The sequence below is a fragment of the Panicum hallii genome, chromosome 1, assembly GCF_002211085.1.
Source record: "Panicum hallii strain FIL2 chromosome 1, PHallii_v3.1, whole genome shotgun sequence".
NCBI lineage: Eukaryota > Viridiplantae > Streptophyta > Magnoliopsida > Poales > Poaceae > Panicum > Panicum hallii.
In genome coordinates, this window is record NC_038042.1 from 52,059,591 (window position 1) to 52,079,452 (window position 19,862).

At 48.2% G+C, this 19,862-nt stretch overlaps 3 protein-coding genes across 5 annotated transcripts; 2 read left to right on the forward strand and 1 right to left on the reverse strand.

The window, feature by feature from the left end:
• The first annotated feature begins 433 nt into the window (after positions 1–433).
• LOC112874280 (transcription factor bHLH157) lies at positions 434–5,428 on the forward strand. 2 transcript variants are annotated; one of them, XM_025937516.1, is made up of 10 exons: positions 434–694; positions 1,577–1,666; positions 1,925–2,030; positions 2,388–2,429; positions 2,539–2,598; positions 2,851–4,209; positions 4,291–4,392; positions 4,478–4,657; positions 4,740–4,865; positions 4,951–5,428. In XM_025937516.1, exons 1-10 carry the CDS (start codon positions 609–611, stop codon positions 5,125–5,127), a joined length of 2,328 nt encoding a protein of 775 aa, XP_025793301.1. In that variant the 5' UTR covers positions 434–608; the 3' UTR covers positions 5,128–5,428. The 2 variants fall into 2 exon arrangements, with proteins under 2 accessions (XP_025793301.1, XP_025793310.1); XM_025937525.1 differs by lacking the exon at positions 434–694 and having other exon boundaries at positions 1,651–1,666; positions 2,367–2,429.
• A 1,338-nt stretch (positions 5,429–6,766) lies between these two features.
• On the forward strand, positions 6,767–12,929 carry LOC112890847 (ORM1-like protein 3). Its single transcript, XM_025957717.1, has 3 exons — positions 6,767–7,248; positions 8,062–8,210; positions 12,473–12,929. Exons 1-3 carry the CDS (start codon positions 7,063–7,065, stop codon positions 12,609–12,611), a joined length of 474 nt encoding a protein of 157 aa, XP_025813502.1. The 5' UTR covers positions 6,767–7,062; the 3' UTR covers positions 12,612–12,929.
• Positions 12,930–17,165: 4,236 nt separating this feature from the next.
• Positions 17,166–19,698, reverse strand: LOC112901858 (dof zinc finger protein 2-like). Of its 2 annotated transcripts, none has more exons than XM_025970735.1 (2): positions 19,540–19,698; positions 17,166–18,668 (listed from the first exon to the last, which is right to left on the reverse strand). In XM_025970735.1, exons 1-2 carry the CDS (start codon positions 19,561–19,563, stop codon positions 17,574–17,576), a joined length of 1,119 nt encoding a protein of 372 aa, XP_025826520.1. In that variant the 5' UTR covers positions 19,564–19,698; the 3' UTR covers positions 17,166–17,573. The 2 variants fall into 2 exon arrangements, with proteins under 2 accessions (XP_025826520.1, XP_025826521.1); XM_025970736.1 differs by lacking the exon at positions 19,540–19,698 and adding an exon at positions 18,972–19,485.
• Positions 19,699–19,862: the final 164 nt, after the last annotated feature.

Below are 19,862 nucleotides of genomic sequence, written 5' to 3' on the forward strand. Positions count from 1 at the left end.
AGCGGGAAGTTGACTAATCATAATATTACCGAGATTTGGTTGTTATTCCAAGAATTCTTCCCATGCGGCTGCTAAACAAACACTAGCAAGTTTCAGGCTTTCGGCTAGATCGTCGTCTGAACTTGCCAGGAGTCCAGGGGCAGCCTCACGATCGACCGCAACCGCACCGAGAGAAACGGCTTTACACCGAGTCACCGAGAGGGAACAGGGCAGTCGATCAGAGTCGTGGCTAGCCGTGAGCGCACTGGCCGGCACGGCGGCACCGTCCTCCGCCGCTCGCTGGCGGGCGATTGCCCCCAAAACCACGGGAAAACGACCAGACCTACCCGCCCGCTCCCCATCCCCGGCCGGCCCGAGGCCACGGGCTGGCTCCTGTGACCCTGCCCCACGCCTCCACTAGTTTAAAGCCTCCGCCCCGCTGCCCGCTGCGGCGCTGCGCCTCCCACGTCCCACTCCCACCTCTCCTCCGCCCGCCTCCCGCCTCCCGCTCCGGCTTATTTATCGCGCCGCGCGCGCGCGCGGGAGCGCATAAACCCTTGCGCTTCCCGGCGGATTAGCAGAGCACTGCCCGCCCGCTTCGGCACGACACGGCGGCGCGGCCTGCCTCGATGGCGGCGGGGGCGCTGGGAGCGCTGTGCCGGGCCGGTGGCTGGTCCTACGCAGCGATCTGGCGCTCCGACCGTCGCGACCCGCGGTGAGTGAGAGCAGATCTACGCTGCGCTCTCTAGTCCCCTAGTCTTTTTTTGCTAAGCGCGTGGCTACGAACACGGAACACGTCCACAGCTCTGCACAACCCACACCGGCGCCAAACTACTAGGCGTCCAAGTGCGTTCTCAATCTAGGGCGTTTCATCAGTTTTTCGCTGTGTTTTTGGATTACTGGCTACGGAGACGGGACACAGCGCACACTCTGATGTTCTCTGCGCCCAGCTTCGGTTTGTTTTGAACTGTTTCAGCTTTTGTGTGTGTTACTCTCTGGCTTCCCAAAAATTTCGTGACTCCTTTTGCTTTGGAGTTTGGAGTGTTCTTCTGTTTTCCTAGCATGCTTCTCCAAACAGTGAGTACTCAAAACTTGTGAGTAACGATACTGCTTGCCAAGTGCGCATTAGGATCTCAAGCCTGCAAGCTGCAGTTTTGTTTGGTAGAAAGGGATCCGCAGCCTGTATGCTCATTTCTCTGCTGTCTTAGCAGAGATCATACTCATATCTTCCTCCCTTATTGGTATCTCTGCCTGCAGCTGCAAACTTGCCTCCTTGTAGTTGTAGTGCTTACAAATGCGCGCAGAATGCTGAAGTCTTCTGGGCTGTAAAAAGTTGCTCTTTTCCTTTTTCTCCCTTTCCTAGACAACGATTCTGGACTGCATTAAAAATAACAAAAAGATTGTCTCCTCTTTTGTGGATATCTGTTTTTTTGGCACATCGTAAAAGTTGTCTATCATCAATCATTTTCTTCCTTTTTCTCGTCAATTGCCATGTTTCTTTGCTTGCTCCGGTAATATCTATGCAGTAGCTGGAGATTATCTGCCGATTAGCGATACAATTCTTGTTTTCTTACTGATCCTTCGTTGGGTATATTAGGTTGCTTACGATAGGAGAATGCCACTGTGAAGATGAAGCAAGAAAAGTGGTTGAGAAGATGGTCAATCAGGTCCATGTAGTCGGAGAAGGGTATTGCAAAATTACCTTGTTCATGCTTTATTCAATTTATCTTTTGCAAGTCTTTTATAATGATATATCTAGGTGCCTGCAAGTTTCTATGCTTTTAAGCATATAATTTGAATACTGCAAGAGTGAACTATTTGGGTCATTTTCCTGTTGAATCATTTTGAGCAATTATTTTGTCTTGATTTTTTAACGATGTTTTCTCTCTTCTCCATTGAGGATGTATTACTTCTAACTACGGTAATGTCTGATCTTTTATCACAGTGTCATAGGAAGAGCTCTAATTAGTGGGGAGTACCAATGGATTTCTGATGATATCCCCTTCAGTTTGTCTCAGATAAGCGATGCAGATAACCTAGGTTTATTTCAGGTAGATATTTTCCTTTTATGTTCATCCTTGATTAGGTTCTGTCCGAACTCCAAAGTATAATTTTTATGATGCATTTTACTAATTTATATTATTAATACACCACCACGTGTGGGAAAATCTAGAAAAAGTGAATAACAGAGAATATGTATAAGGGGGGAACTAACCATTTTCCTCAATGTTTTTGTATGTTGATTACTCCATGACACCACAAGCATGGTTTTTGAGCAAACGAATGGACATATATGTCGTCAAATAAAAATAGCTAGTTCAGCCAGTTTATGTACATCCTTTTGGCTAATTTGTTGCAGAAAGTAAGAAGTTTCCTTGTTTTAACAGAGGAAGGTTACCTTCTTGTAGGGTTATACTTGGTGGCAACATCAGTTCCTCAGTGGAATAAAGGTTTTTGCTCTATTTATTTTTCTTTTAAACAGTTCATTCTATACATACTAGGAGCTTAAATCAGCTCAAAATTATTTATCGGTCACTGAAAAGGACACATCCTCTACAGACTATTGCAGTAGTACCTATCCAGGCGTTTGGTGTGGCACATTTTGGTTCCATGCAAAAGGTTAGTATGCTAGTTTTTGAAAGCAACTTTCACATGATCATGGTGTCATTGTTTCGGTTGTTAGAACTATTCCTGCACAAGTTTGCCTGAAGATGCTATCTCTGATACATGCCAGATCATTTGAATATTAAAAGTCTTGTCTGCACTACTAAATAATTAATAATTTGCGTGATACTAGTTGATATCTCTTTTGCGATTAAGCCATCAGACCGTGCATATCTTCTCATGAATATTAAAAGTCGACATTTACAGGTTTCTGAAAGCTTAGAGTTTCTGGATCAAGTTAAAGGTGCACTTTTTCTGAAGGAAAGTATTTCATGGCCTCCTTCAACCAAAGATGTTCAGAAAGATGTTTTCACGTACAATCCGCAATTTCAACTTGATTCTCCAAGCACCGCAGAGGGTCTTGTGCATATTAAGGCTGAGCCAGAAAACACAAAGCTCTTGGAGGACACAATAACAGTAGATTCTCTCAAGAACTTTGCCATTGCTTCAAGTAATCATTCTCTGCATTCTTTCAATGGTTTCACCTCCAATGAAAGTTGCATTGGTCTGAATCCTCACATAGTGGCCATGCCAGTGAACTCCAAGTCAATCAGTTCTGTTAAAGTATTTCTAAGTGACAGCAATTCGCGGCACAGTAATATTTCAGAAAATGCACTACAAATTACATCCACTAAACAGCCAGGTTCTAGTCTGACAACTGCAGCTACAAGTTATTCAAGTTTGACCGATCTTCCAAGAATGGAGCACGGGCTGTCATGCACACCTAACAAGCTACGATATTGCCTGCAAAGTGAAAAATCAAGCTTCCTGGATTCGTACTCATCAATATTTTCTACAGAAGCTGATCTGAAATCTACTTTATTTGACAATGACACCCCGTTTGTTCAAGGTGATGTGATCCATGAGGTCGGTACTGCCGGATCTACTTATGCTTGTGAGCTCCAGGAATTACCAAATGAAATATGGGGAGAAGGTGCAGGGCCAACAAAACAAGTAAGAAAAGTAGACAGTGAAAATCATGGCTTGCTTGAAAGCACAGCATTCGATCCTGTCATGAATGATTGGTGGGATGACACTGCCCAACTAGCAGGAAACACTACACATTTTGGTGCTACTGGCACGAATTCTGTTGCAGGACAGGCAAATACTGATCAAGTATCAGTTGAAGAGAAGGGACTGTTCTCAGAATGTACCTTTGAGGAGCTGTTTGGCTTTGATGGCAATGTTAGCCATGCTAGCACTGATCCATTAGGTGGCTCTGTCTCAGGCTGTCGATTGCCAAGGTACAACCTTCAAGATTCATTATCAGTGTGCAACGCACAAATACCAGCATTGCTGCTCCCTTCCATTAACTATGCATCCGAAAATGACCAAACTGGAGCATCAAAGGCAACCCCAATGTCACTGCAGAATTTGTCTATGGATGATTGTGGCAGTTTGAACACTGCAAATTCCAAGGTCAGCCAGGTAAAGAAGCCTGAAGGAGTGAAGGTTGTTAAGAAAAGAGCCAGGCCGGGTGAAACCACGCGGCCAAGACCAAAGGATCGACAGCAGATACAAGAGCGCGTCAAAGAGCTACGTGAGATAGTCCCAAATAGTGCAAAGGTAAGCATTGACCACAATATCTTTCTTTGTGTTTAACCTGGTGATGGCTGGCTGTCTCTTATCTTTTCTTCTGCACAACAGTGTAGCATTGATGCTTTGTTGGACCGAACAATCAAGCATATGCTCTTTCTACAAAGTGTAACAAAGTATGCAGAAAAGATTAAGCAAGCTGATGAACCGAAGGTATGTCATGCTGGAGAATGCAGATAACTGAACCTTCTAAAAGTTAGCTTCCTTGTACTGACTTTAATCTGTATTCATATGAAAGATGATAAGCAAGGATAGTAGCGCAGTGTTAAATGATAACTCAAGTGGCGTTGTCCTGAAAGACGATCCAAGTGCTGGAAGCAGTGGAGGTGCCACATGGGCCTATGAGGTTGCAGGGCAGACTATGGTTTGCCCAATAATCGTTGAGGACCTTGCTCCGCCTGGTCAGATGCTTGTCGAGGTACGGTTCCCAAATCACGGGTGACCTAGTGCCCTTTTCGCATATTGCAGAAGTTTGAGATGAAATGTTTGCTATTTGACAGATGCTATGTGAGGAACGTGGATTTTTCCTAGAGATAGCAGACACCATACGTGGATTTGGACTGACGATCTTGAAGGGACTGATGGAACTTCGTGATGGCAAGATAATGGCTCGATTTCTTGTTGAGGTAAAATAAACTCTTCCTTTGGGATGTTTTTCCATTTCTGGTGAGCTTCTCGGCAGACATTTTAGTGCGTTGGTTTTTTTTGCAGGCAAACAAGAACGTGACCAGGATGGATATATTTTTATCACTTGTTCAGCTACTGCAGCAGAATAGCCTCAATCGATCTTCGGACCAGCTAACTAAGGTCATTAACAATGGCGTTCCATCTTTCGCGGAGCATCAGCAATCTCCTATATCAATTCCAGTCGGCCTTGCCGGGAGATAGCAATGACCAATATTTGAAGAAATGTTAACGTAATATCTGGAGTGCCGATTAGCGGTTGGTGATGACCGTCAGGTGTTGATAGAACTGACAATTGTTAAGGATGTAGCGAACGCACATTGCGGTGTGAAGAAAATTCTGTTAGAAGATGTACAAATTATCATGTGTCGAGTTTAGGAATATTGCTGCTGTCGCTTGTAATGTGGACACTGGAATGCGCTTATGCTGGTCAGTTTGTGTGTAGTCATTATTGATTGGCGTACAAAAAATTGTGAAGAATTATCTTATCTGAATTTCTAATCAAGTGTGGCAAAATACAGTACTGCTTACCTGTTTGGTGCAAGAAAAGAAAGGGGGAATTTCACGCTCAGGAGCCAAAGTTCGTTATGCCATTTTCAGTACACCTCATGATTATGCAGCTGAAATCACTTGAGTGGAAGCTCAGAAATGCATCCGATGGCCTAGTTACATGGCTGTTTTTTTTATGTAACGTAAATATATACATGGTTGTATTCGAATTGTACTCAGACACAGTAGCCCTTTCTGCTTCAGAGCCTTATTGGGTGCTAGCTTGTTGCGCGCCTGGATATGCAGCCTGAAAAGAAAGGGAGTCTCACCGCTGAGCAGCCAAAGTTCGTTATGCTGGTTCAGTACTCCTGATGATTAGACGGTTGAAATCAGTTGGAAATGAAGCTCATAGATGCATCAGATAGTTTTTTTTTCCCGCGAGTGATGCATTAGATAGTTTGAATGGATGCATGCATTCGAATTGCAGTCAAACCATTTCCCCCTTAAATTAGTACATGCCGACCATGATCAGCGTATAATTTGGTGCAAACGTACATGTTGAACGCTAGCTTGGATCTGCAGCCTGTAACATAGCACAAGGACTGTATTTTACAAGTCTATTTACAAAAAATCGCATCATGCAATGTGAATACGAGCAAGTTCAGGACCCCAAGTGGCCGAAACAAAGAGAATGTAGAATCCATTTCCAACAAGAATGAACCGCGAACAGTCGCGTTTCGGAAAATGCCCCCAAGCACGCCGTCCATTTCCAGCCCTTCCGATATTTGCCTGAATGCTGAATCCCGATGGCAGTCAGAGTCGAGGAACAGGTCCAGAAATTGACCCGGACTAGTCCCCGCCCAGAGTCCCACCGTTATGGAACGCAGCAGATTTTGCTCCCGCCGGCGGCTGGCCCTTCTTGACTCCATCAACGAGCTGCGGCTGACAACTTTGGCTGGCGGCAGAACGGGGAGCGCGGAGCTGCCTCGAATTCTAGACAGGACTCTTGACTGGGCGCCTGGCCGGCTGGCTGCCCTGGCCGGTTGAGCCAAACAGATGAACAAAAACGATCTGCCGGCGATGGCCGGCACGGGTACGGCCCGCGGCAGACCTCCCGCCGGCGAACGAAGTTTCCGGAGCACCGCGGGCGCACCCAACAGCGGCCTCTCGCCTCGGTCCGGCAACAAGGTATAGCAAGTCCGGCGCACGGACAGCGAATCCAATCAGGAAACGGGCCGAGACGTGAGGCCGGCCCACGAGAGCCCAAAACCCTTCTCCTCCCTCCATCTTTGACCGGGTCCCCCCTGGCGACGTCGTCTTCCTTCCCCAGTCCTATCCCATGCGCCCGCTCCTCTCCTCTTCCTCCCTCCTCCTCCATCTCACCCGTCCCTCTCACCGCCTCGTTAATTTTTCGCCCCCATCTTTGAACGCCGCGGCCTCCATCCCCACCCCTCCCTCCTCGTCCCCCTCCGATCCCGAGCCGCCTATAAATCCCGCCACCGCAGCCGCAGCCGCCGCAGCGGACCCCGCAAGCGCGCGCGCGCCCGCACAGCTCGCTGCTGCTCGCCCTCCCCGCCGCGCCCTGTCGTTCTCCCGTCGGTTCTCGTGAGGCGGTCGGGGATTGCTCGGGTCGGGAGCACCCCCCGCGCCATGGCGAAGCTGTACGTGCAGGCGTTCCCGCCCGCGGATCTGAACAAGAACACCGAGTGGTTCATGTACCCGGGCGTCTGGACGACCTACATCCTCATCCTCTTCTTCTCCTGGCTCCTCGTCCTCTCCGTCTTCGGCTGCACCCCCGGCACGGCGTGGACCGTCGTCAACCTCTTCCACTTTGCGGTAACCGCCTCTCCGGACCCCTTCCTTGGCCTCCCCCGCCTCGCGCGTGCGGGCGGGCGGGGTCCCCCGTTCGCTGCTGAAATCGTGACGGCCGGGGTCACTTCGCGGATCTGGACTTCTCGAGAGGCTGTGATGGATGCCTCGGTCGTCCCAGCTGTGGGTTTCATGGAGGGCGTTAATGCGGCCGTCCTGTGTGGCTGGTGCTTGTACGGTGTTTGCTCACATATGCCGCGCTAAGCTTGTTTCGTGGTCCCGGAATTGACCAACTGGATCGATGAGGACATCCAAACATATCGGAGTGTGTAGTTTAGGTCCGTCCACCTGGCAGCATTCGGTTGAGTTGTTGTGTGCGTACGTGAACATTGGTATACCTCGGTTGTTCCAGTTAAGGATTGGACGGTAGCTTGTGTCAATTTCATGGTGCTTCAAAATTAATTGGTTCTGTTCAGAGTGGTGAGCGTGTAGTCAAGAACACAAACAAAGATTCTTGTTGCTATCAATTGTGAGAACAACCTTGGTGGCTTTCCACACCTCCGCTCGGTTAATATCTGGTTCAAATTGATCGAGTTATGTCATTGGGAAGGGAAAGGGAGGTTTGTAATTCATACTGACCGAAGGCCAAATTAACGTAAATACCCAGATTGGATGACATTGCTACTTGTTCTGTTAGTTTCACATGTAGCCCTGTTTCTTCGGAACAGTTTCTTGAAGTTTAATATACTGTCTCTTTAACATTTCTCTATGCGACTTCCTCCAAATAACTCTTTCTTTCCGGAATGTTCTTCTATTGATATATTGAATCCTATTTTTTAGATCACATACCACTTTTTCCATTGGAAGAAAGGAACACCTTTTGCTGATGACCAGGGAATGTACAATGCATTGACTTGGTGGGAACAAATGGACAATGGCAAACAGCTTACACGTAACAGGAAGTTCCTCATTGTTGTTCCTGTAGTCCTGTAAGTACTGCCTGCTATATTTTTCTGTTCCATTTGATTTCTGTTACTTAATCCTTATGGCTAAATTTAGGATAAATACCATGTGATATATACAGTCACGATGTTTCCTTGACCCAGATCACAATGTCGCGATAGATATTTGAAACTGCTAGATGATGATTTCTATAGAATGTGATCTATTTTTAACACTAACTGAAAAGTATAATTTCTTTCAAGTGCATTAGATAATGCATGTGTATTCTATTTTTCATAGTATAATCTGCATTCTTCTGTGTTTTGTTTTGTTTTTCACTTTTTTCATACATAATTAATTGTCTGTGCACCTCTCTGACGTCGCTGTTCTTGTGATGGTTGACTTAATAGGAATATTCCATAATCGGCATCTTGATCTGAGGCAATTGTATTATTATGCTGAATTAATATGCTCCATCAGTGCACTACATGTTCCTTTTAAAAAAAAAAGATTCTGCAGCTGCTGCAGTTATATGCCATTTCTCAATCCATTCCACAATTATTTAATTTCTAAATTTTTTTCATAGATACTGTAATCAATATGAACCCAGACCTGTCAATGGTATCTTATATTTCAGAAATTCAATTGAGACAATTGTTTTGGAAAATCTCACTGTTTGCCACCCTATTTTCCCATTTCCAATATTGTTTCATGGAAACCATAATCTGTATGACCCCAGACCTGTCGATAATATATTATATTTTAGAAATGCAATCGAGACAACTATTGTAAGAAGTCTTACTCTTTACCCTCATCAACTGTGTTGTTTGAGGTTTGACATATGGTCCATAACCCCTATCCTTGCTTTGTAGAAAATTGTAATTTGTAATGTTTTCTCTGTGTGTTCTCTAATTCCATTAGTGCGCCATTTCTTTTGCACATGTTAGTTTTTTATTTAGTCATTTCCATATCCTCATCTCTTTATGCAAGGAAATCTGCTACTCAGAGACACACTTTATGTAGGCAACTGTGAGCTATTTACCCTGATAGTTGAACGTGTTACCATCCCTGAGTAGATATGGCAGTAAAACCAAAAAGAAGAGGCAGCCACGGCCACGTTTTTTCCTCCTACAGTGGGGGAACCTGAATTTTGTTGCTTTGCTCAATGAAATTACAGTTAAATCCACCATTAAGGGTTGTTTTCTCTTAACCTACCTACCAAAACGATCAAGTTTTCTGGCAATTGAGGGCCAGGGTTACTGATCGTGAAAATCCCAGCAGCATCTACAAAGGCACATAATGCCTCCAAAGACTTTTACTAGATAGAAGCAGCAGTCGTTAAATCCAGACAACCTAACCACAGAAGTAACAGGAAACCAAACACGCAACCTCATAGCATAATCCAGAGTTCTTGGTGTGCTTCCAACATTACTGTATCAGCACCATCCTGATATCCTCCTGTGTAGCGCCTCTTGTGGGTGGAAGGTTAACGCCACCTCCTTCAGGACCGCCGCACCAGCCTCCAATGCCTCTTGATCTCCTGGTTTCTGTAGTGACTACAATGTGGCAGCCACTGCCACATAGTAGTAACTATATGGCCTAGCTGTCCAGTAATATGGAACTGGGATGCCATCTGTTCATGTAGGTACCCTATTAGACGTGCTTTAAGAACAGTACCGTAGAAATAGGTCATGGGAAAAAAATCTCTTAGTATAAGGTGTGACCTGTTTACACATGTAACTATTATCATGGTTCTGAAGGAATGAAATGAAAACTTTGCTGCCAATTTAATTCTCTTTGATGATCTTGTCCGAGAAAAATAGACACAACTTTGCCCTTCGGAGATTAAAATATTGGGAGAATTCCCTGGAAGGCCCTGGACCAAATCACGCTTCCTTCTATGGCCCTAGAAAACTGAGACACCCTTCTGTGGCCTCCTTTTTATTTTCGTTCCCTTCCATGGCCTTCCGTTAGATCCGTTAGGCCAATCCGTTAGAATTTGAGGTTTGAGATGAGAAACAAAATTTTTTTAGACTGAACTACCCCTGCCACTCCACGACCCCATCTCCCCCATCCTATCCCGTGAGCCCCGAAGCAGAGGAGGGCGGCGGGCGGCGGCGCGCGGGCGGGAGGCGGGCGCGCGAGCGGCGGGCGGCGCTCGGCGGGCAGCGCACGGGCGGCGGCGGCGGGCGGGAAGCGCACGGGCGGGTGCGCGGGCGGCGGCGGCGGGCGGGAAGCGCACGGGCGGGTGCGCGGGCGGCGGCGGCGGGCGGGCGGGCAGCGCACGGGCGGCCGCGCGCGGGCGGGCGCGCGGGCGGCGGCGGCGGGCGGGGCGGCGGCGGGCGGGCGGGCAGCGCACGGGCGGCCGCGCGCGGGCGGGCGCGCGGGCGGCGGCGGCGGGCGGGCAGCGCACGGGCGGGCGCGCGGGCGAGCGGCGGGCGGGCGGGCGGGCAGCGCACGGGCAGCCGCGCGCGGGCGGCGGCGGCGGGCGGGCAGCGCACGGGCGGGCGCGCGGGCGAGCGGCGGGCGGGCGGCGGCGCGCGGGCGGCGTGCGGGCGGCGGGCGGGCGGCGGGCGCGCGAGCGGCGGGCGGCGGGCGGGCGGCGGGCTGCGCGGCGGGCAGCGCGGGCGGCGGCGGGCGGCTGGCAGGCGGCGAGCTGCGGGCGGGCGCGTGGCGGAGGGCTGCGGCCGCCGGGCGGCGGGCGCGCGGGCGGCGAGCGGCACGCGCCGTGGTAGCATGCCACTAAATCCAGCGTGTGGTCCATCATCTGCAGTCCTTCACTGCTCACCGGCGTTCTCGGCGTCCTTCTCTCTTGCCCGGGGGTAGTATGGTCTTTTCACAGCCACTTAACTGGAATTTAACTGCAGATGTAACGGGAGGGCCGTGGAAGGGAACGAAAATAAAAAGGATGCCACAGAAGGGTGTCTCAGTTTTCTAGGGCCATAGAAGGAAGCGTCATTTGCTTCAGGGCCTTCCAGGGAATTTTCCCTAAAATATTCTTAATATAGCTTTCTTGCAGAGTCAGAAAAATCCCTGTGACAAGACTTGCCTCTTTATGCCTGGTGGCTTCTTACTATGACTTTAGGAGCGATTTGATTCTGTTAAACATTATTATGGGCTATACAAAGGTGACTTTGTGCATGTCCCTTTAATGGTCTCAGTTGTGCAATACGAGTGCCTGATTTACACTCACAACGTGGAAGGCCGGAGTAGCATTATCTTTTGCTCACTGAAGACAATTATGATTTCCACTCCATTTGATGATACTATTCACTTAGGAATATTGCCTCTACTTGCTACTAAGAGGAAAAGGACCATCTTAAATGAATTAAATCATAATATGATAGTTTAAGAAATCAAATGTTCACTTTGTGTAGCAGCCATGCTTTCTGTTGAAGGCCTAGTTGGCAATTTTGAATCTTTTACTGTGTCCTAAGTTTGGTTCTCAATGCCCACACTTGGAACCACTGGAAAAAATTGCTCCTTCAACTTTGTGGTGATTTCTTTCAATTTGGGAAATAATGGTTCTAAATTAGGCTATATAATCGGCTTTTGTCATTCTACCAGCCTTTAAGATAGTTTTAACTTCTGGAAAGGCCTGCCAGTACTCTGGGCCTACAAGCACGAACACATTTTTGTTTTACTGTCAAGAAAGGAACAGGCTGCACTGAGAAAAAACAGCTTTATGTGTAGCATTAACATATAAAGCTATAGTTGGTTGTCGTGGAAATGATGAATGAAATTGCTTGGGAGATAAACCTTGAGCGTTGCCATGTAGGTCGTGGAGCACCTTTTCTAGCTATAGCGCAGAGCAATTTGAATCTGTCTGCGATAATGTATACAATACTACAATTCAATGCTTTACCTACAGTTGCATAGTATAATCATAATGTTGTTCAGGATAGTGCAGTGCTGCAATAGTTCTGACAGATATTGGTCAGCTTGTACACATTAACATTTTTGACTGTTCATAATTTCGAGTGTGTTATATAACTGTAGAGCTGTAGAGCAATTAATATAGACTGATCTTTCATGTGACTTCTGCGTTATCCTGTTACTAATCTTTTCAAGCACTGCATCAGATTCACATGCATGCTAGATTGTAGTCAACCCTAAAGAATAAACATTACAGACTGCTTTTCACGCCCAATTCATTACTATTCTTATGCTAATTGCGAATGAGAAATTTAATGTAAAATCACACTATTTTTATTCATGATGCCACTGTAATACTTCCAGCTAGTTTCTTTTTTTTCACCAAATAATTGTCACTAAACGCAGCTTGTTTCCCCTCACATTTCCTTGACAGGTATCTGATAGCTTTGCACACCACAGACTACCAACAACCTATGCTCTTTCTCAATACCCTCGCGGTTAGCGTGCTTGTGGTTGCCAAATTACCGAATATGCACAAGGTTCGGATTTTCGGAATAAATGCTGAGAACTAAGCAGCAGCATCCTTCAGGAGACATCTACCTATATGCTTTTTCAGAGTGGTCTGTATGTTCCCCTTCTAGTGCTTAGTTGGGCTCATGGGAGTACCAGTGAGTAGTGTTTAAAAGTTGTTAGCAGATGGGCCTTGGTCGTTGTATAGAGAAATGCTCAGAGGCTGGAAATGTCGCTGCTGTACATCTGACGTGCACGGATTCTGTAGACTCTTAATGTTGCTATATGCTTTGTTGCAAGCATCTGTCAGTTGCTACATGTACAGTATCATATTCTTGCAGAGCAATATTTTCTCAGCTACCATAATTCCAAGATAGCAATACAGTACTGGCTGTCTCTATGGCGATGATGGATACAGGTGCAAAATTATTGCATACAGTTTCGCACAGGCCATTTAGAGTTCCGGTTTTTTTTGTGTGTGTGTGGGGAAACTTGCTTGCCTGACATTGGCACAAACGAACCAGATGAATAATGTCCCGAATCGTGGGTCACGACACGAGGCTCCACTCTGAATTTGTTGGTGAAAAAAACCCCTTTGGGCTAGTTGGTGTGTCAATTGCTTGCATTGTCTTGGTGAAGGTTGAATTCAGGCATGGATTGCAGAGTGCTGAAAGCAAGCTCCTGCCGGACGGTTTCATGGTAGAACTCTTCGGCTAGGGTAAGCTTACCAGTTACAACTACTGCCAGTGTACCAGCAAGCCCAGCAGGTACCAACTTACCATCGGTCACCAGAAGGCAGCTTCCTTCCAGATGAAGTCTAGCAGAGTGACGCGCGCCACGCGGTAAAAGTGACATCCACTGCCCAGCATCCAAGTCGAGTCGCACGCAGACACCTGCGACAGGTGGTCCGTGGTCGTCCGCCTGTTTTGGACTGCTGTTCCGGCGGCCTCAGCCAGAGACGGCCACGACCGCCTCTGCTCTAATCCACCATTGTTGCTGCTACAGCAGACGGCCGAATCACCCTTCCCCCAAGCCGACGGCCATGCCACAGACTGGAAATCCCTTCCCATGGTCCGTTCTTGCACTTCTTCTAGTTCTGTTTTTTCTTCTTTTTTGAGACCAGCTCATGCACTTCTTTGGTGCAGCCCGTGTGCAACTGCACACAGCACACACGCGTTAGGTGGTGACGCAACGCAAACAGTACCACGGCAAGGCTCGCGTGCTCCACAGCGCCGGCCAGTCACTCCAGCCGGCACGGGTAGACGAGAACGAGACAGGTTCGCTGTCGTCTTTGGACTCATCAGAGAGCCCGCCCGGCCGGCCGGCTGCTGGCTCACGCCTTCTCAGCGAAGTCGCTAGCAAAACTGATTCGTTTTCGCTTCGTCGATCGATCGGCCATGACATCGCCGGCCGGCCGGCCGACAGAGGTGAATGGAACGGCTTTTCCGCTGCCGGCCGGCCGGGGTCCGCCGGGATCGCGGTGTCCGCCAGTCCGCGGGCGACGGTGAATGAAAGCGCTGCCATCGCCCGCGATTCCCTGCGCCCCCCGGGTGGCACGCGTTTTCACCGAGACGGGGAAACTTGGCGCGACCTTTTCTCCCTGCCACAGTGCGTGGCATGCTTCCCCTCCCCGTCTTTATCTTGTCAGCTGCCGAGCAGCTACAGTCGACAGTGGGCGCATGAAACATGTTTCTTTTTGGCAAAAGCATGGGCTCCAGTGTCCTCGCTGTTTCTTTCTTCTTTTTTTTTTTTACTGTGAAGGGCGACAGCGAGCTGCACACATCGTTTACAGTATGGACTGAAGCGGTGAAGCATCTATCCGGGACTCCTGCTGGTTCGTACTGTCTACTGAAAAATAAAACTGGTCGAGAAATTAGCTAGAGGATCTTCCAGCACGAGCTGCGCAGCGAGTAATGGTGTTCAGCTGCACACCAGCTGCTGACTCCCGAGGTTCCATGATTGTGCTGCTCCAGCCATTGTTGCCACGAAGGAGAACATGTCACAGCAGTGGCATGCACCGGCACATGCATGCACACCGGTCCTTGCTGAAAGGAACAACATTGCCCGCTCAGCATCACCCTAGCCAGTAGCCAGCCTTCCATTTGTGTGTAGTCTGCCGTTTTTATGCTTGCAAGGGAAGCCTTCTGCTCGTCTCTTATAGATCACGTCCCTGCCAAGGGCGGACGCAGGATACATTTCTAGAGGGAACTCATCTCCCTTCCCCTTTTTCCAGCCCCTCCTTCTTTCTCTCCTTTATTTTTCTGTTACTTATTCTTCCTCCTCCCTCTCTCTTCTCTCCATGGTGCATGTAAATGGCTATATATGAAAATGCAAGATGATGATGCTAAATATGTGGTCTATTGATCATACACAGAGCACAAATAAGGATAAACTTCGACAGAAAATTTTCCGCTGGAATCTACGTGCACTTTTTTTTCATGTTTGAATATACCTTTTTGGATATTCTATTGATGCTTAAATGAAAATAAAAATAACAAGGATAACTAGGAATCTATTCTTTTGGGAAAAAGTAAGTCTATTCACTTAAATTCTGAACTTAGATGTTATTATCCTCGATAAACCTAATCGTTTGAGTCTTTGGTATATATCCTTTGAATCTTTAACATCATTCTAGTTTTCAGTATGCTTTGAATCCTTATGAATAAGTCTATAAATTATACACTCCTTGATGAAATCATAATGTGGCTTACTTCAATTTTGACCCTATCATATCGGCATTCATATATAGTTACTTTAATTTTGACCCTATCATATCGGTATTTGTATAGAGCTAGACCAGATAGACCTTTTCTGAAATATAGCCCATGATAATGGTATCATGCTGTAGGCAAACACAAAATATCTTTTCCTCAAATATAGCATACATTATTTTGTCTGACATATTTTCTCCTACTTTTTTATTTACAAAAGAAAAGGATGTTTGAGATAGATGTATACTTCATAAAATACTCGTTTATCAAAGAATGAAATATCCTATTTCAGTTTAGGTAAAGACACTAAAAATAGTGTATCTTGCCAATGATATTTACAGATACCTTATTCTCCTAATCTGTTTCCCCCAATTCAGTATCCAAGTGAAGATTCAAAAATATTAAACCCAGTCATTGTCCTCTACATTTAAATTTTATATCATATTCATTCTTATGGTGGTCAAATTTTGTCTTATATTTTTCTCTAAAATCAGATAAATAAAGTTTATATTAATTGTAATAATACTTAACTAAATAGTGTGGACAAATTAACTAGTAGTTACAGCATCTCAACTTAGTTCAACTCAAGGAAACTATGCTGAATAAAACAAGAGGATGGGTCAGTGGCCTACTACGACTGTAGGGCATGGTGCCCACTTGCTTGCACACACACCCAAATTTAGCATACCTTATCCTCCTTATGACCAGTTTCTATCAGCACATTCATATTGCATTGGGTAGTTTATGTATTAGGGTGACCAAATGCCAACAAAGGCGGAGTTTGTACTCGGCAGGGCCTCATCCCTAGGAGAATGTTTTGGTGGTCCCACAAGATTAAGAAGGGCTTCCATGCGGTGGTGAAGTGTTGCTATAGCCTATAGCTAGGGCCTGAAGAAGACACACGCACAGGCCAAGGCCAGAGCATGTACATGGAAATGGTAAAGTAGGTGAAAGCATAATTTGATGGCAACTTTCTGGTGTGGGCAGTTGAACTCTGCAAGTGAATGCTCAACTAGCTGGAAAAAAAAAACAATAGTGTAGTGTGCTCATCTCCTATATATACTGCTATACACAATACAGTTGGCATGAGAGGTCAGGAGAGGGCAAGGAGCATAATGGTGAGGAGGATGGGGCACCCTTTTGGTTTAGAAAATACAATGGGCTGTAGTACCAATGGCCTGCAGAAGTACTTGCAGACGGCCTAACATATGATAATAGTACCATGTGGAGAGACAGGGGTGCAAAAGCATGGTGTTTGCCATACTTACATATTCCTTTCCCCTTTCTCCACGACGGCCCTCTTCCTCCTCCCGCTCCCGGTAGTGCTTTTCATGGCTGGAAGATTCTTGGTTCCGTGATGATGGCGGCGAGATACGACATCTCAGAGCTACCCTGCTAGAACAAGAAAAGAGCTAGCACACAAGGAAATGGAGATACATCTAGAGAGAGAGGTGACTGATATCAATCAATAAAAGAATAAAAATACTGTACGAAGAATAAGAACACACATATAGACGTACTTGTATAGACGATAGATACAAGTGCTAGTTGAACACGGTATACATGAGCCAACCATAAAATATGACTGTTACCGGGTACCGTACGTCAAGATAGATCAGCACAGCACTGTATGCTCCCTCACATGATCTGCTGATCTAGGACTCAACACACTATACCGAACCAATTAACCCACTGTAGCGCACAATATGATCACTGATGATAGATGCATGTGCATGTTCACTGCTGGCAGAACCAAAACAAAAACGACCCAGGAAGAAGAAAGGGTTCTAACCAATATAATCGATCTGGAATGATACACATGGCTAACCAAATCGTGTGTTATCAAGCAAGGTTTAAAAGCAGAGTACTAACACGCACACAAACCTACGTGATCCGTACATGTGCTTTTAACTTGGAAGAATGTAAAAATAAGGCTGCTCAATTAATACATACATACTCTACATGCACAACATTGGCACATGATTAACACAGCTTGCTCCTTGGATTACACGATCAGGAAGAATGATAGATCGTCTAAGAGAGAAGCTGCAAATCACAGGTTCGTTCACCACCCTTAATAATAATCTGTATATCCTGCTGTGTTAGCCCCCAAAGTCGATCGCCACACACATGAACAACACCAAGAAACCGAAAGAAAAAAAAAGAAACCAAACAACCAGAGAGATCAAACGCCATATGTGAACACTAATCACCTCCACCTCTTATTAACTCCGATCCTTGTCTTCTCTGTCTCTATCCCTATCTCCACATGCTGACAACGGCGCGTGCATGAGCCATGCATGGCGCGCCGCCTCACCAAGGCCCACCGCCGCCATTGCTGCTGCCGTTCCCGAGGATGCTATTGCTCCAGAATCCAGGAGTCTCGTGGCCGCCGGTGACGCCGCTGGCCCCGCTGCCGTCGCCTGCTTGGTCTTTGCTGTGCTCGTACTGACCGGCTCCGTTGTTGTGCGCGGCCCCGGCTGCGGCGCTCACCGCCGGCTTCAAATCCTCGAAGGGGAAGAGCAACCTGCCGGCCGCGCTCTCCTGCAGCCCGGCGCTGTAACCCCCGGCACCCGTGCCGTGCGTGTCCAGCGAGAACCCGAGCACGCTCTGATGAGACTGCGGCGGCGGGGGCATGCGGAAGTCGCCGAGAGCAAATCCCGCGGCCGCGTACTCGGCCGGCATCCCTAGCTGCACGTGCTGCAGCGGGACGTAGCAGCCGGTGCTCCTCAGCAGCTCCATCGCCGAGAGCGCGCCCACGCCCCTGCCAGCGGCGCCGTTGCCCGCCATGGTCGCGCCGGGGTTGCACACGCTGCTGCTCTCCAGGCTCGGGAACGCCGCGAAATCCGGCGGCTGCAGGCCGCGGCCGTTGTGGTGCGGGAACGCCAGGTTGAGGTCGTGCGCGCCCTCGTGCATCAGCTTGGGGTTCTTGGCCGCGAGCCCCACGGGGATCGTGCCGGACACCGCCGCGGAAGTGGAGGCCGCGGCCGCGGCCGCGGACGACACGGCCGAGGAGGAGCGCTTGTTCTTCCTGGAGCCGCCGCCCACCGGGACGTTGCGGAGCGAGCCGCCCTCGGTCCAGTAGCGGCGGCACGTCTTGCAGAAGTAGCGCGGCTGCTGCAGGCTGTAGTTGTTGTAGTAGCAGAACTTGGTGTTGGTGGAGTTGCACCGCGGGCAGTTGAGCGCCTTCTCCTTCTGCGGCCGCGCCCGCCGCTCCGTGCCGGCGCCGGCGCCGGCCCCCGCGGCCGCGCCAGCGCCGGGCGCTGCCGCGGCTGCTGCCTGAGCGCCAGTAGGCCTCTGGGCGCCCGGTGCCGCCGAGGGCGCAGCCGGCGGGGGATTCGGATTCTGGTTAGGATTTGTGTTTCCAGCCATGAGCATCTCCTCCATGGGCTTCCCTAGCCCTAGCCCCTGGTGATGGACACATATTGCTCGTCATTAGATGTTACCAAGCTTGAACAATGTTAATAACAAAGGTAGCCAACAACTACTCCTATGAAGCAAGAACATGTAGTATGGGAGAATGAAGAGATGGATAGCACATAGAAAGGGGGTATATGAGCTAAGGTCTGAGGATCCTTATGGTGCGGTGCAACAAAGAACCAAGCAAATGGATACAAAGTGAGATTAAAGAGAAGGGGGAAAAGGCAAACAAAAGGTGAAAAAAAGCAAGGAAAAGATGAGAGACAAGCACAGCACCACACAAAACTCAACTTTGTCTGTGCTCTTGTAGGGTTGCGTTTGTGGCGTAGCACTGCTACTTACTCCATCACCCAAGACATGGCTGCTCTTTTGATGCAAGGCGTCGGAAGAGAGAGAGTAAAGCTATACTATGAGAAAAAGAGGGATAAAAAGGATGAGAGCTTGGAAAGGGGGATAAGATGGAAAGAAAGGGAGGAACAAAGGAAAAGAAAGGCGGTGCGTGTGCTCCTTTCAAGGATTAAAAGGGGAGACAAGGGAGAATTAAAGGCCCCAAGGCCCTCAGCTCGACGCCAATGGAGAAGAGACGGCACGCACACAGAGGGGAGATGACGATACACGCATAGATCTACACAAAGAATAAAAGGTTCGCCATGGCGGTATCCAAGAAGAACAAAGCCTGCCTGCCTGCTTGCCGGCGAGACGGATCATCACGCCCACATACTCCCATAAGAAAGCAAAGCTCCGTGACCAAGGCGGGCCAAAGAGGAAGAACAAGACATCAAGATCCAACCCGGCAGGTGAGAGATCTCGTGCGCCTATCGCTGATTCGATCGAGACGGTTGCGCGCGGATCAGCTCACCTGGTGCCACTGCGCCGCATCCATGCATGCAAGGATCCCAATTGCGCTCCTCGCCAGCGATTCTTCGTTCTCCCTGCGTGGACGAGGGCCGAGGAGGACGACGAGCTCAGGAGGAGGAAGACGAGGAGGAGCCTACTGGATGGGACGGGCGAGGGATGAGGAGGAATGCCCTGTGGATGGCCCGAATGGAATTGCTGCCCCCTTCTCTAGTCTCCTCCTCCATATGTCATGAGATAGTGGGATTCTTTTCCGCAATATTTTTATGTGCTCTGGCTGGCCGGCCGGGGCGAAGGCAGGAGGAAGAGCAAGGGAAATTGGTGCCC